This window comes from Pteropus medius, unplaced genomic scaffold (assembly GCF_902729225.1).
Source record: "Pteropus medius unplaced genomic scaffold, Ma_sr-lr_union100, whole genome shotgun sequence".
Taxonomy (NCBI): Eukaryota; Metazoa; Chordata; class Mammalia; order Chiroptera; family Pteropodidae; genus Pteropus; species Pteropus medius.
In genome coordinates this window covers 6,058,926-6,076,255 of record NW_024349225.1, presented here as the reverse complement: position 1 = coordinate 6,076,255, position 17,330 = coordinate 6,058,926, and the positions used below count along the sequence as shown (strand labels likewise).

Genomic DNA, 17,330 nt, shown 5'->3' with positions numbered 1-17,330 from the left:
TTTCAAAGAAAGAAAATGACACGGCATAAAAAGAGAAGGGACTATTCACAAGCAGTCCAGTTAACTTCATATCACAAAGCAGGAAACCAGGGTACATTGTCACGTGCGCGACCGCCGAGCGAAGTCAGAGGCTGCCTGCCCGACTCTGGTCCCAGGCTCCTTTACGTCACATCACTTCGCCTTTACCCCGGCGAAACCTCTGAAAATGAATTAATTGTACGCTATCTTCATGTTCTTTCAGTTAGATTTTATTTCGGTGACTTGTAATTACTTGGCCTTTAAAATACTTCGGAAGGATATATAATGTCAGTCATTCAATCAACAAATATCTATTAAATCAAGTAATGACATTACCGATTAGATGCTAATGGGTATACGCCAGGTACCGCGGTGGACCCTGGACATATAATCTTGGTCAGGATAAATATAGTGTTGCCTTTGAAAAATATGGGAAAATGCTCGCCACATAGCCACATATTAAAAAGCAAAATGTGAAGCTGTATATGCTAGAAGAAAATGCACAGAAATCGCCTTAGGAATCTTAGGGAGTTTTATGTGATTTTTTACATATTTCCATGTTGGTTGTTTTTTTTTTTTTTTAATTTTCAATTTGCATGTATTTCTTTTACAATCAGAAAAAAATATTTTTAAAGAATTAAATAGCTCCTTGTCTAAGTTTGGAAGCCTGTTGAATTCTATGCAAAAGGAAGAAGGTCATTATATTAGAGGAAATGAAATGGTTCCTGGAGACAGAAAGAAAGGCCCGGGCCACCTCCTCTCTTCTGACACTAAGCACGCGTCTACGGGATTCTCAGAGCAAAGGCGGCTCAGAGAGCACGGAATGGAAGTGGCAGACGTCCTTTGTCGCATTACTGGGGAACATCAAGCCCGACATTTGAGGGGAAAGGACACCGGGAGCCAGGACAGACTAGTGGTCTAGCCCTCAGGCTTCGGACAGTCCAGCTCGACACCTGACTAGCTATGCCACCTTGAGAAATGTATCGGCCTTTCTAAACTTCCGTTTCTCCATCCGTAAATGGGAGTAAGCGTAAGAATTATATCATTGGGTGGGTATAAGAGTTAAAAGAGTTAGTGTGTGTACAAAGCTCAGAACCGTGATTGGCATATAGTTGTGCATAGTTGGTGTTAAGTGCCGCTCAACTCAGCAGCAGAACCTAATTCTCACTTCGCTGATCACACCTGCATACACAGTTCACACATACAGTTCACACACAGATGTGCACTTACACACTAAAGTACATGGGCTATACATACCATAGAGGAGATGATGTTAGAGCTATTTCAGGCAGTAATACAAATTAGTTCATTTATCTAACACTGGACTAGAAATAGAACAACCATGCATATTAAAAGTATAGTAATAAATAGGGTGATACATTAGAAAAGTTTTTTTCACATTATCATTTAGGGTTCCTCTTTGTCTATAGAATAGGTCTTAATATTTTACTATATCCACTGCTTCATATGTCAAATCCCTTAAAAATAACCAATAATGGAAAGACTCTGAAAAAAAAAATGGCCATAAGATAATGCAAGAAGGCTTCCAAATAAGCAAAGGCTTGGGTGCTCCCCCGACAGGTGACCAGCAGAGCCGTCAACCTGAAGGGACCACAAGGACTTGGACAGTGAGGATATCCATGGCACCCATTGTGACTTAGCCCTTCCTCACTGTTCAGTGCCAGAAGTCAGGTGCTTCAGCTTGCTGATGCTTTGAAGAACGCTTTGTCAGAGACTCCACTTTGTGTAATAATGCAGCACCCGCTAGATTCTGAAGGAAAGTAACACAGTTTATTAAACCTACGGTGAAATCATAAGATCATTTTTCAGCAAGTAGCCCTACTGCCAAGGGTCTCCTTGCAACCACGAGGGAAGCCAGCCTGGCTGCAAATCCAGCACAAATTAGGACGGAATGAAAGGCAGACCCTGATCCAACCGTACCTGAAGCCTGGAACCGCCTCTGGGCTCTTCGATTACATGGTCCGGTATATCCTTATGAATTTTAAAAAAATAACTAAAAATGGATAGTTTATGTTGTATATATTAGCGAAGCGGGCCAGGTACCCCGAGTGGAACAAGTGAGTTTTCATGTCACACCAGAATTTTCACGGTAGCGTGTTCATTCCCTACCTCTAGAAATCCTCAGTCCCGTTTCCACTGGAATACTTCTTAACTCAGATACATTTCATATATATTAAAAGTCTAAGCCATAGCATGTTTTACTGGTGGACACATTTCACAAGTCAGCTTTTGGGGTGCAGGGTTGGAAGGCTCACGCAGTGAAGGAATCGCTGCTGGTGCGAGGTCCAGGAGCCCTGGATGACCTGGGACTCCTGCCAGATGTGGCTGGCCGAGGGGCTGTGGGCTCAAGGGAGCCATGTGAACAAGCTCTGTTCCAGGGAGCCACTCGCCCATCTTTCTTCTGGGATTTGTCGCTGGCGGGAACATACAAAACACTGAGGGAAGGGAAGTGAGCTACATTTTAAAGAAGGAGCTGCTCGACTTAAACAGAATTTCTCTATACCCTTCTCTTTGATCTCAGAGAGTGTGTAAGAGGAAAGAAAAATGCAAGCCCTGTCTTTACCTCACAAATGCTGGAAAACTTGAATTACTGAATATTTTTAACTGGCTTTTGCCTGTTTAGATCATCGAAACCACCCTTAGGGAGCCCAGGATGAATATAATGATGGGGAATCAGAAAAATCCAGGCAAGGCCAATTCGAAGCAGGTTCCAATTTGACTTATAAGTGTAATTAATTTTATCTCGTAGCCTTGAAAAGTTAGTCTCTTTCTGAAGAACTTGGATCCGGGGGTAACTAATGGATTAGGAAAAAAATGAAATCGTTTAAGGTAGAATGATTTGGGATGGGTTGGGACCTCCCTAGTACAAAATAATTGAAGATTTCATGGTTAAGTTATTCATCAGTCTCTCTTACTTCATTTGTTCAGTTGCATTTCTTTGGCACACTTTATCACACCCATGACATATTTTTAAAATAAGGAATATCGTACAAATAGCTTAAGTCAACGTTGAGGGCCTCCACTTAACTGACGACCTACCCGACACTCAGAGCATTAACTCTTGTGGCAAAGAGGCTACTCTATTATGCCTAAGATGGTTGTTCTCAGACCTTCTTATGCCTGTCATGCTTGTTGTTTAACCCACATCTCATGTGACAACTAAGCAATTTGAAGTGATTCGAACTTCTTGAGTGTCTCCAAGACCTTCAACTTAGTTTTCACAGGAATAATTTTTCTATTTTATTGACTCAGGTTATTTTAGAAATTCAGTTATGTAATTAGATAAATACAAACGAAGATGTCACAGTGAAATGTTACCAATCCAGAAGCCTATTCGTGGAGGCTGCTCCAGCCTAATGTCATTGTGATGTCATATTAGACACTGTGTACCTCACCAGAGCTAAGGCTGGTGCTATATCAGTGTTACAAGCTAGGATAGTGCAACAGATGTATCTCGCTCGTCCCCAGAAGAGAAACTGAAGACCAGCTGAAATAGTTCAATTAAAGAATTGAGAATTGAGAGATACAGCAAAGAAGTGAAGAAACTGATATCTAAACAATAGCAAGATTAAATCAGATAATCAGCTAGGTTTTTCTGTTGTCTTTTTTTTTCTCTTCTTTTTAAAAATTGAGGTCTCAGAGCATCTTAAATATTATTAAATCAGTTTGTCTAGAAATTTCGTGTAAAAGTGGACTGGGATAAATTCAAGACACAGCGAAACATGGGTAGTACCTTCAAATGGTATTTTTTAAGATAAATCTAATCATGCCTTTTCAGCATTCAAAACTCAACCTAAGTCCCACCGTACCCAGCTATAGCGCTATGAACAAATTTCTGGGGCCTAAGCATCATACGAAGTACTCTTTGGAAGTTCTTTCTGGTCCAAAAGTAAATACTCTCAAACAATGGATCATGGTTGTGATATTTCTCAGAAGTGAGCTAAAGACAGCACGACATGTCACCGGAGCACAATTTACTCGGCATGAAAAGTTCCAATTCACAGAAGCTGTGGGGAGGAGCCCCAGTTTAATTTGCCTGAGACTGTAAATTTTGGAGGAAGAGCAAGTTTGAAAGTTATTTTCCTCAGTCTAAAGTTTATTTTTGGTTTTTAAGGACCCCATGGCTTCTGAGGACACTGAGGTAAAGCTTGCTCATGGTTTATACCGTGAAGCTACAGTAACTAACTCTGGTGGGTTTTTTTTAGAAATGCATCGAATAAAGTTGCCTTTGTCAGCAAACTGTTAGAAATAGACTGTTGATTAACCCCTGCTCAAGGTCTGGTGTTTAACTTCCTGAAGTAAACATTTGCAGGTCATGGCAGTGACTCCGTGTAGGTTTTACGTATCGTTTCAGGTAAAGAGGTAAAGGTATGAATTGGTAAACCACGCTTTTGGTCGATGTACTGTATCAGGTCTCCGTGTTTAAGAGCTGAAATTGAATTAAACTTATAAATGAAATCAGACTCTCAGATTCTGAACTATAAATTCGTAATGATTTCAAGAAAAATATAACTTTACAATTTCTTTATGAGATCATGATTTTGGAAATACAAAGGTTTGCAGGAAAAAAAACTACAGAATCTCTAAAGAGTTTTTAAAACACTTTAGTTTGTTTGTTAAATTTCTGGGACACAGTAGGAATTGAATCATTTTAGTACTTGCTAGATTTCTGGAAATAATTACCTGAAAGGAGATTAACACCTCTCAACTAGCCCAGCTCCGTGCTAGTGTTTGTTGGCAAAGGGGCTATTCATTCATAAAGCTGGACCCACTCGGCCAAACAATGAGACTCTTGGTGGCTGTTCAGGTAGACTGCAAGCCAAGAAAAAGGGATTGCCTCATTTCCTCAAGACTGAACTTTTGATCAGTGCTGTGTGGCCAAGCTAAAAAGTTAGATGGAATTTTGAACAATGCTTTCATGGCATTTCAGAAGCCACCACCAAACATCCTCCACTGAGGCAGCAAAATAACAAGCTGGATGGAGTCAGACAGAAATCTGTTAGAGAGATTCACCTCAATCCCTACAATGTGCACAGAACTCTCTTGGCATCTGTCAAAGCTGATGAATATTTTACAAATGATTATAAATTATTCACTTTGGCAAATCTAGAGTTGTGATATGGGCCTTATTCACAACTGTCGAGATTTTAGTAACTAAAATGGGGTGCACTTTGCAAGACGCTGGGGTACAACAACATCTAAAAAGCCCCTGTTCCCATGGACCTTATATTCTAGTGTTGGAGACAGACCGTCAACATCTTTTTAAAATATATTTTTTTGACATCGCGATTAGTGTTTTGAAGGAAATAAGGCACTGAGAAGAAAATAACAGAGGAGAACTAATTAAACGGGGTGGTAGGAGAAGTCCTCTCTGAGTCGGGGACTTTGAACTTGAGACCCGAACAATGAAAAGAAGCCACCTATGGGAAATCTGGGAAGAGAAACAAAGCAGGCAGAGGCATCGCACGGGCAGAGGCCCCGCCCCGCAAGGCAAAGAGCCTGGCATGTTAGAAAAGAGCCAACGGAAGGCCCATGTGCCTGGAGCGGCAGGACCAGGGGAGGGCGGCATGAAGTGAGGATGGAGAGGGAGGTCAGTGCAGGTCCTGTAGAGAAGCTTTTCTCAGAAATTTTGACCATGACTCAAGAAATTCATTTTATATCTCAGCCAGTACTATTAACAAAATGTTACACATTTTGTTAAAACCTACCCTAATAATGTGTACTAATGCCTGTGATATTTTCCGTTCTGTTCTATCATTTCATTTTAGAAGGCTAGTCATTAGCCACTACATTGATTTCCTGACCAACTAAGGGATTTTTGCAGACACACAGATGAAGGTCCTTGTAGGCCAGGGTGAAGAGTTTGGGATATTATCGGGAGTCTTCTAAGGAAGGGGGCGTGATTTATAAATGAAATCATTTTAGCTACTGTAAGAAGAATGAATTAAAGGATTACGGAAAAGGATTATGAAAAGGGGCTGGACCGGCTATGGTATTCTTGCAGAAGCCAGGTGAAAGGTCGTACGTAGCAGCTTGGGCTAGGGTGATGGCAGTCACGGTGGAGAGACATGTTCAGATTCAGAACGTATTTTATAAGTAGAACCAGCAGGACGTAGTGAAAGATTGGATGGATGGAGATGAAGGAAAGTGCGTCATCGAGAGCCAGTGCTAGGCTTCTGGTCTTAGTAACTGAGAGAATGTGCTGTTTATTAGGATGAGAAAGGCGACTAGGGTAGAATAGGATATGCGGTGGAAAATAAAAAAAAATTCCACTCTACACATGATGAGTTTGAGATGACTCTGAGTCATCTAAGCAGTTAATTGTGCAACTGGAGTTCAAAGAAGAAAGCTGAGGATCAATAAAATCAGGGTCTAAATCAAAGAAATTGTTATCGAAAGTCGTGGAAATGGGTGAGTTCACTTAGAGAAGGTACGGATAGAGAGAAAAAGGAAGGGCTCAGGAAGGACTTCCAGGAGCTCCGGGGATGAGAGGTGGGGTGGAGGGGACTCAGAGGAGCTGGCGGAATGGAGGACGCAGGAGCTGTCATTGGAATGTGAGCAATGTCGGCAGAGTGTACTGGCCTGAGAATCACGGCGGGAGTGATTCAAGGAGTGGGAAGCTGTGTGGAGTGCTGTGGACCCAAGCAGAGTGAGAACAGAAAACTACCCCTCTGGCACATGGAGCCTTCGGTGACCTTGACAAGGGCGTTGCAGTGTAGTTGGAAAGACAAGTACTAGACTAGACCCTGGCGCCCAGAAATTTCACCCCTCAGTTATCAGAAACAAGAAACTCTTGCACAACTACACCAAGAGACTCATACACAAGATGATGCTAACAGCTTTGTTTACTGGAGCAAATAACTGGAAATCACCCAAATTTCCATCCTTGGGAGAATAGATAAATGTGGTATATTCCTAGAGTGGAATAGTATAGAGTGATAGAAGTGAATGTTTCAACATGGGTAAATCTCACATAAATTGACCCCTCTCAAAAACAATGCACAGAAGAACACTGCAGTATGATTTTATTTATATAAAGTTTTAAAAAAATGAAGAACTAAACAATACACAATTTAAGGATACTTAAACAAGGGAATGATAAACACAAAATTCGGAAGGGCTATTACCTGAAACAGGTGGAAAGGCTCAAAGATGAAACCGTATATGTGTTATATACACATTTTGATATGTATAAAATGTGTCATTAAAAATAGCTACCTAGCTCTGTTCACTGACGAGGTCTAAATGCATTAACCACCCCAATAGCAAAGAGCACTAGTCTCAGTCAATGGTCTCTAAGTATCATTTTCTATTGAAAAGAATGAGGATTCTTTGGGAAAAGGGGTACTTTGGGGTATGGGACAGGGAATATGCAGGATGAGCCTTGAAAATTCTTGCTTGAGACTACAATGAAGGTTCAGGACTGCTAGGGTTTTGTGAAGAGAACTCAGAAGCCAACCTGGAGAGAATCCCACTGGCAAAGATGGAAAAGTCTGAGCATCCATGAGCACTGAGGGTAAATACTGCAATGGATTAAAAAGCACATCGGACATGTTTACTCTATTTTTTTTTTTTAATATAAACCATTACTATTGGTTTTCTAAATAGTAAATAAGGGAAGTTTCTCTTTATTATATTCTGGATAATAAAGGAAGAAGAAACCATATTGCAATTTATAATAAATTAATAAACTTAGGCATTGCTCACCAACTGCTGATAACATCACAAAAAGAGACAATCAGACAATATGTGCCCCCTGATGGAAAAACACAAACAACTGTGATGTGTAGCCACAAGAAATTGAGCCTGAATCTAATGGAGCCTCTAGATTCACCTACCAGTTTGCAGAAAATGCAGAGGACAGAGAAGTATCTTAAACTACACCATAGGGATGCAATCTGCGTAATCCACACCATGAAAAATTCTAAAAAACAAACAACCTTTTTTTTTTTTTTAACAACAACAACAAGAACAACTGTAAACCAGCAAAGGAAAAAAATGAGAGATTAGTGGGGATTCAAAGAGATTTAAAAGATATATCAACCCGTCCCAACATGTAGACATTATTTGGACTCTGACTCAAACTATTAAAAATTTCTAAGTAATGTGTGAGACAACTGGACATTTGAATACTGACTAAATACTTAGGATAGTAAGAAATTATTAAGGATTTTATATGTGATAAGGATATTTTGGTTATATTAAAAATCAATTTTACAATTAAAATGAGTATGGTTTGGGGATAAAATTTATTATAAAAACGAGCTAAATTGGGTTAAGTAGAGAAAAGAAACATTTAGTTAAAATAACTGATTGGATGCATTTTTACGACTGCTTCCTCTCAAACAAACTAGAGTGACAGAAAAGAACACACATACATGTGTGAACTTTAAAGTCATAAATACACAAGTATAAAAGACAGCGGGAAGGAAACATCAACAGAATTGAACTTGGGGACACGGGCAGGTGGTATGAGAGTGGCTATACCACAACAGGCAAGTAAGCGAAAGCTTCCTGGGCTCATCCAGTCTGGAGAATGTTGGTGTTATCACTATTTATTTGCATTTTCCTAATAAGAGTGAGGTTAATCAACTTTATTATTAACCATTTTGTTTCTTTTCTCTGTGAATTGGCTGTTCATATATTCGGTTCCAAATATTCTGAATACTAAGCTTTATTGGTCACATAGGTTGCAAATATTTTCTCTGAGGCTGTCACTTGTATTTTAACTTTGTTTATGGTGTCTTTCGTCATATGGATATTTTAATTTTTAAGTGTTCAAATTTATCTATATTTTCCTGTATGACATATGGTTTTTGTGTTTTAAGACAACTTTCCCTTTCCAAGGTCATAAAGATTTTTCCTACATTTTCTTTTAAGTTTTAAGGTTTCATCTTCCATATTTAAATCATCAATCCTTTTGGAACTGATTTTGGGATAAGATTGGAAGTAGAGATGTCTAACAACTTTTTTAAAAATGTGAATGATCTAAATGTCCCAAGGTTATTTATCGAATGCATCATCATTTCCCCATAAGTTTGCATAGCTTTTTCCATCCTATACCAAATTCCTAAGTATTCATTAATCTGTTTTTGGTTTTTCTATCCTGTTTCATTGACCTATTTGTCCATTCACCTGTGTTTCTTAGTTTGAATTACTATAGCATCAGAATAAATCTTGATAGGCATTTGGGCAAGTAAAAGAAGACTTTGTTTTTCAAAGAGAAATCAAACATTTTTAAAAGAGAAACTAATTACATTGAAAAGGGGGGAAAGACCATAAAATGCTACATTTTAAATCATCTATAATGACTCATTGTCATTTTCAGTCCTTAGTGGAGAATGAACAACATGCTTTTTTTCAGAATAGGATTTGTTCTAGAACAAACTGAACATTTGTGTTACAACTAAAAATGAACAGATAATTCATACTAGATAAGACAGGAAATTGTCGTTTTGCACCTACTGTGTTTATGCACGACTTAGTTTACATCCAAGTACTGAGCAGATACTGGTTAAGCTTCTTTAGGAAGTGAAAGTGTTATGAGTAACTCACCTGGGTGAACACCTACTTTTTAACTTAAATACTTAAGTACAACTTGCTATACTGAAGCGTATACCAAACCATGGTTAGGAGAAAGAAATCGTCTGTTTTGAAAGACTTCTAAATTGATAGAATTTATGATTTCCATTAGTAGTTCTTTTAAAAATTGTCTCACAAATATCTCAGATCTGATCTCTATTTGGAAAAGCACATCACACTTATGTGCATAATTTTTTATAGAGATATTTTTATTTTTTAAGACTTTTGAAATTTTTCAATTACAGTCGACATTCAGTATTATTTTATGTTAGTTTCAGGTATACAGCCTAGTGCTTAGACATTTATATAATTTACAGAGTGATTCCTCCTGATTAGTCTAGTACTTACCTGGTACCATATATAGTTATTACTATATTATTGACTATATTCCCTAAAGCATAATTATTTAAATGACAGAGGTAGTTTTATGACAAACTAGTATATTATAAACTGATAACCATAGTATAAAAAAATTGGAAAATGGAACTAAAAAAATCACCCACAATTTCAATGCCCTAATGCAACGTTTACTATTATTTTAGTGAACATTTTCGGTTTATTTTCACTTGAATATATTTTGACTAATAACTTTTTACAGCATTATACATAGACACATATAAATGAATTATTACAAAGTGAACACGTCCTGTAATGCCATCCAGAGAAAGAACATTAACAACACCCTAGAATCCACATGTTTGTCTTCCTCTTCGTCCTCCTCTCCTCAAAGAATTACTGCCCCACCTTCTAAAGCCAGGGGTTGTCTGTTTTTAAATTTTATGTTCTCCTGCTCTGCTCTGTATCGCGGGGAATCACATTTCCCAGGCTCCTTTGCTAACTACTCCTGTAACGTTTATCCGAATGAGAAGCGATGGCAAAGATCGGAGGGTGGAAGGAAGGAAGAAGCCAAGGTATTTTTCTCTTTCTCATTCTGCTTCAGGTGATCTCTCAACGGTCACTGTGCCTTCTCTGTGGCTCCAGCTCCTACCGGACGCCTCTCTCCTGTGCAGTCCCAGACCTTACTGCATGACCTTGGCCTCTAGGCTCTGGTAAGAGGTCTCCATCCCAGTGTCTTTACTAATACCCGGGCTGCTACCCTATGGCTGAGAGTTTTCTCAGTGCCTTCATCACCTACATAACCAATTCTTTAAAGTCCTTTTGTTCATAGGTCTTAGAGTGGTTTCCAGTTCTTGAATGAACCCTATTATTATACTCTACAAAATACATTTTCTGACCAAGGTATATTATTAAGAACATGTTACATAGTTATTTTGAAAAGAGATCCAAAAAGAGGAATGCAATAAGATGGAGGTTAATTTTAATACTTGAGAAGGCTGTGGGTTGATTTTCATTCGATTATAAACCTCAGAAGCCCCAAATCGATGTTTGCCAAATAGGAAAAAAAGAAATACATCGGTATTTTGGGGAAGGAAATGTTATTTTTAAGAATCTAAGCTACATATTTAAAACAATAGAATTGCTTAAAAAAGAAAACCTTAAGAAAATAGAAAAATAAGCCAGTTTCCTCTGAAATACTGCAAATATATATGGGGCACCTTCTATGTGCTAAGTAAGTATTATGAAGCATACAAAGATAAATAAGACAAAAATAATTCAAAAGATAGAACATAGGAAGAAAAAACTGTACACGTCTGAGGATGAAGTCCATGTGTAAGACCACCCTTTACTTCAGTTAAATTTAACTAGAATTTATGTAACACCTATTTTGTTTTATCATGGAATCAGAACACAGATTTAATATTAGAATACTAGTGATATAATACTGATTTCATCTTCTACTACTTTCCCATTTGCTCCCTCCATTCCTGCTCACTGAACAAGTTAAGCATGCGACAGAGGCAATGGGAAATAATATGTAAAAACACAATACATAAAATACAAATAATGAGACATAAAAACAACATATATTAATGATAATGGATGCCAGCTTCCTCATATTTTGGGGAAGGGGGTTATAGACAAGGAAAGGGAGAAAACTAGAATGAGCATTCATTTTGTTTTGGATTGGAATTAGAAATATTGGTGTGAACTCATGGATTTCAGTGTTGTAGATGGATATGAAAATAAATATAGACATAAGACACACACATTCCCTAATTCTGGTCTAGAGTAGCAACACTCCCAATAGCAATGAGCACACCAACTATTCAGAAGTTGGCTTCTGAATACCATTCTTCACTAAAAGGAATGAAATAAAAAGGAATAAAAATGGCTGGTTCCAGAGTTAGTACAGGGAAAGTAAAAGACAAGCCTGGAATATTTTATTGCTCCAGACAGAAAGGTAATACTCAAAAGATGATGGGTACGTGTCAGAAGGAGACAGAAGTCAATTTGAAGAGCATTCCCATTGGCCAAAGTGGGTACTATGTGAACAACAAGATAATGCCTGTAATAGGATATGAATCCATGACTCTACACTAACATAAATGAATAAATTGAAGGTTTGGCGAAACTTTACATGGTTTCAAAGTATCACTTTATAAAATACTTATTAATGACAAAGAGAAAAGGAGTACTAAGGAAATCTCAGACAAATCCAAGTTGAAGGACATTCTGTAAACTAACTTGCCAATAATTCTCAAAAATATCAAGATCATAAAAATCAAGGAAAGACTAAAGAACTGTTTGGTACTGAAGGAGTCTCAGGAGACATCACAAGTAAATGTAACAGGTGGTTCTGGATTGAATCTGTTTCCTATAAAGGAGATCCTAAGTGTTAATTTCCTGAGTTTATGGTTGTATTATGGTTATGAATTCATAAAGTATTCCTAATGCTAGGGCATCAAGGCAGCAATTTGGGTCTCAAATGACTTAGGAAAAAGTCCTTTGTAGTATATTTGCAACCTTTCTCTTAAGTTTGAGGTGATATCAAAATAATAGGTTTGCAGAATGGAGGAATACAGCTCTCACAATTCTCTGGGTCAAGAATTCAGGCTGAACTCCGCTGGACAGTTTTTGTGCTTCATGCAGCCAAAGCTGGGGTCACTTAGCTACACTCAACTAGAAGTGGGGCTAGAAGTTCCAAAAAAGCTTCACTCTCCACCTGGCTCTTCTGTGCTCCTCCGTGTGGCCACTTCTCTCTACGCGGTGGCTCATCATTCAGGAGTCTAACCTGAGCTTCTGTCAACCTGATGGCTCGATTCCCGGAGCAGCAAAAGAAACAGCCAGGCTGATATACTTTAACAACAACAAAAGTAAAAATAGATTATAGATACTCTTTTCTTCTAATTGCACCTCCTTTTTTAACCTTTCCAATTAACACCATGTGATCTACAAATTCTTCCTGGGATGAAGTGAAAATAGTAACATAAGCACATGCATTTCATGACCTTCCCTTCCAAACATCTACCAAAATAGTTTGGCAAATATAAAATGGATATATTTGCCTAACCCTGGAAAATAAAGGCCTATCCCACCTACATATCTCTAGACTCAAGGAATTTTCACTGAGCTAACAGAAGCAAGAAAAAGGAGCAGCAACCTGGGAGAGGCAGGGAGAATGGCTTTAACTCATTCTTTTGGCTCACTAGGAGAACTGGCTGGTCCACGATTACTTATTAGTCTCCCCACCCAGGTGGAAGCCTCTTTACAGGTATGCCCCCAGCGAAATACCGGGCCTGTCCACTGACAAATAAGAAGTCCGCTTGGGGACTCGCTCCAGGGAGTTCAGTCTGTGTAGCCACAGGCTCTGCTCCTGCTCTCAGGAAACAATCTGAGAATGAGAAAGAAAAATATATTTTAAACAAACCAAGTTAAGATAGATTACAATTGAATGGGCACCAAATTATGGAAAATTAAATGTGTGAATTAGGTCTTGGTCAGTTATTCCATAATAGAAAACAAAAAGGCCAATGGAAATTATTAGATAAAAGATAAACACATAGAGGTTGATGTAAATAGTGTAATTTTTTTTGGAATAAAAAATGAGTTGCGGAAAAAAAGGAAAAAGAGTAAACATAAAGAAATAACGAAAAGAAATTTATAAATGTATATGCAGTCAGGATCATTGGAAAAGAGAAGTACACCTAGATACAATCTGATAAAATTTACAAATTTCAAAGATAAAGAAATTTTATATACTTCAAGAAGTAAAAATACTTATCTATCAAGGAAGATCATCAGACTGGTAGTGGATTATTCCAGATGTTCACAAGACGGATAAAACATGGGAAGCAAACTAAATGTCCTCTGATGGGACGAATTGACAGGTCCCTGTTTCGAAGGAACATCCTCATAACAATCAGTCCAGCTCTCCAGGCATCATTGCTTTTTTTTGTCTTTGAGTAAAATTTTACAGTTTTCTTCATTTGGGTCTTGCTCATGCCTAAATAGATTTAATCTTTGGATCGATATAGATTTTCATGTGTTTATTTGTTTTGCCACTGTTTGTTTATTTTGTCATTGCATTTTGTAAGCTATTATTGGTACATATCGCTACAAATAATGACCGTTTGTCTACCTTATTTCAAAGTTTATACTTCACTTTTTTTTTTTAGCTTATTGCAGTGCTTAGCACCTACAGTACAATGTTGATACTATCGATCTTTGATTTTTCCTGGCTTGCATGGGATTCAGTGAATGTTTCACAATTAAGTATGAAGTTTGCCATAGAGTCTCATAGATCATTTTTATCATGATATATGCCTAGCTTACTAAGGGTGTTTATAGATGTGGAATTTTTATTAAATTCTTTTTTTGTCACTTTTTGAGATGATCACTTTTATTTAACTTTGATCTATTAATGTGGTGAATAATAGGCTTAGATTCTGTTTCCTAGAAACTATCGCGTTAAGGGAGGATTTTATTGTACTTTCAAATCTCGTTCTATGGTCCTTTCGACCTCAGTCGGCCCATCGGCTGACGCAGGCTTTCACCTAGTGACTGAAACCAGGTTTCAGACACTTCAAGAACAACCAACTTTGTTCTTGAAGTGTCTGAAACTCTGGCAGTCCTGCCCGTAGTGGGCTGCTTGGTTTCCCATGAAGTTTTAGCACTAGACATGGCAGTACTAGGAGGTGTTCCAGAGGGTTCTCTGAGTTCTAAACATACTCTTCTCTGGCTCAATGTGTGGTAATCATGATCAGTCACCTCAGCTAATAGAGTGACTCCCCTGTTTGCTTATAGTCCAGTGGTGAGAAGAGGCCAAAGTTGCCAGGTTGGTCTCTCAAGGACCCAGTCAGTGGGACCACCATGGAACCATTTCTCTCGGGAGCGAAGACTTCCAAACTGGCGGAGCCCAGCGAGTGAGTCATTAGGTGTAATCAGAGGTACCACGCCCATTTCTTTGGTTCCGGGGGACCATGTGCTCTGGCTGTGGGGGGAACCACATCATACACTGACCACTTTTGAGGAGCACATGCCATAAGCTCACAAGGCGATGTCTTTCAGCTGGGAAATAAACAGTCTTCTCACTGTCCTATCAGCTCAGCTGCTGTGGGGACATCGGTACGTGCTGAATGAGATAAACATATCTCAATTATATCAGTCCATTGTCTTGCTTCTTTCGCCAGAAAATGAATTTTTTGGACAGAAGCAGTGTTGTATGAGATAGCATGATGGGGATTAAGATATTCAGTAAACCCACAGGTAGTATTGCTGGCAGAAGCATGGTAAGTAGTGAAGGGAATCCATTTTCAGAATAAATGTTTCCTTTCCTTTTAGCACAGTGGAGAATGCCCAGCGTTGGACGCCTGCCGTGTGCCATTCCAAGGTCTCCGCGCTGAGTTCTATAGCACTGGGCACTGATGGGCACAGTTGTCCCCGGCATGTTTTTTCTCTCTCTCTCTCTCTCTCTTTCTCTCTCTCTTTTTTTTATACAATTGAGTTTCTTTATCGGACCACATGGCTACCCAAAATAAAAACTATATTTCCCAGCCTCTTTTGCAATTTGACCATGAAATTAAGTTCTATGTTGTTTCGTTCAGAACTTTACCTATACTCGTTTAATATTTTCGAAAAATCGTATCAGTGACTATAATACTGCTCGTGAACTTTCGCCTTCAGAATGACACATCTGTATCAGTTTGCATTCGGGCTGTTGTGGTCAAGGTGATTCTGCACACAGATGGGGACACGTGACTGCTTTGCTGTATCTCGTAGCAGAGTTGTGCCTGAGCACTCATTCACTGAAATTATACTACTTTCCTTTCATGTCTTTATGTTACAGTTAGAATATTATGTTGATTTAAAAAATAATATATATAAGTAGGTTATATTAACTATGAATTTCATTTGAGAATAACGGGGGTATTCTCAAATGAAATTTTCAGAAAAGGAGGCATTCGGTCTCTAATAGGGATGAGAATCATTGTTTCACGTAATACCAGGGAGTTTATTATCTCAACTTAACTCAGAATAGAACACTGTTAAAGCTAACGGAATTATTCTCAGCCGCTTGAATTAGCTCACCGAATCCAGAATCTCTCATGGATACGTGCCAATTGATAAATTCAGCACAATCTAAAGTTATATTCCTGCCTCCTGATCTAACAGCCTTAGAATTCATTACCACACATATTCTCTGTCCAGACTTTGGACAATATAAATCAGCACATATATAAGCAGCCAGCCTGCCTGACAGTCTGACAGTTTTAACTCCTTGTGTACCCACTTCCACTTCCTGCTTAAGACCTACCTACTCAGACATGACATCGGCTGAGGCCTTGCCTTCAAAGTCGTCACAGGTGGTAATTTAAGTTTCATCATTGGTGCTTGGTCTGCAATGTCCCATCCTTTTTCATTGTAGTTTTCTGATACTGTTTCATAGAAGATGAGTCTTTTTGCATTTTATGGAGGAGGTGAAAACAATGGAAATTTTCTTCTGAATAATGATGTAGATGATTTTCAGTATTACATTTTCCCCGCTCCACCCCGCCATTGGATTATTGGTCAACAGATACTCATGGAGAATCTACTACGTGCTAGGCATAAGGTAGGTGTCCAGGCTATAAGACTGTCATTGTCTCTGCTCCCATGACATGCTAAAGACACTATTCCTTTCCTCTTCTGCAGAACTTCTTCATGGTCCACGCTTGGTTTTTATCTCTTAGTAATCATTCATAAACTCCTCCTTTCTCTATAAGGTGAATTCTTTCCCGATTTTGTATTCGTCTTTATCAGTAACAATGACAGTTAAGTGGATCCTTTTTCCATTCTGGATTATGCCTAAATGCCTGATAATTTAATGTATCTAGTATATGCAAAACGTGCTGAGGTCTAACTAACAATAATAACATTAATAACTAGCACTTACTGAATGCTTAATAAGTGCCAATCACTACTAAGTACTTTGCGTGTATAACTTGTTTAGTTCTCAGCCACTCCATTTTACAGATGAAGAAACTGAGGCATTAAGTGGCTCAGAAGCTTGATCCAGGTCACACATCAGGAACTGAGTACAGGTCGTGCACATCCAGGCTGACTCTCTTAACCACATCCTTAAGATAAATAAGATGCTAAGTTGAAAAATATGACTTCCTTCAAACAACTTGCCATCAAGGGGAAGCTTTGAAAATTATTATAAATTATTATTAGTTGAAAAAAGAGTCAACCAAGATTCTTGAAGTTTTTTTGGAACAGCTGGCTGAGGTAACTTTTCTGTTGATTTTTTTTTTAATAATTCACTTGACCATGCATAAAATTGTACTTCTTTATGTTGACTTTTGATCTTATTGTTTATCTTCTCTAGT

General features: G+C 38.4%; 1 protein-coding gene across 6 annotated transcripts in view; it reads left to right on the top strand.

The window, feature by feature from the left end:
- Positions 1-15,628, top strand: part of DHX9 (DExH-box helicase 9) — a 92,758-nt gene extending 77,130 nt beyond the window's left edge. For 2 of the 6 annotated variants that reach the window (XM_039881287.1, XM_039881293.1), the window contains 2 exons: positions 14,767-14,885; positions 15,309-15,628. In XM_039881287.1, coding sequence (XP_039737221.1) covers positions 14,767-14,885; positions 15,309-15,613 — 424 coding nt within the window. In that variant the 3' untranslated portion in view covers positions 15,614-15,628. Of the gene's footprint in view, positions 1-14,766; positions 14,910-15,152; positions 15,209-15,303 lie in introns of those variants that run through there. The other 4 variants (XM_039881291.1, XM_039881289.1, XM_039881292.1 and 1 more) reach the window with 4 other exon arrangements.
- Positions 15,629-17,330: the final 1,702 nt, after the last annotated feature.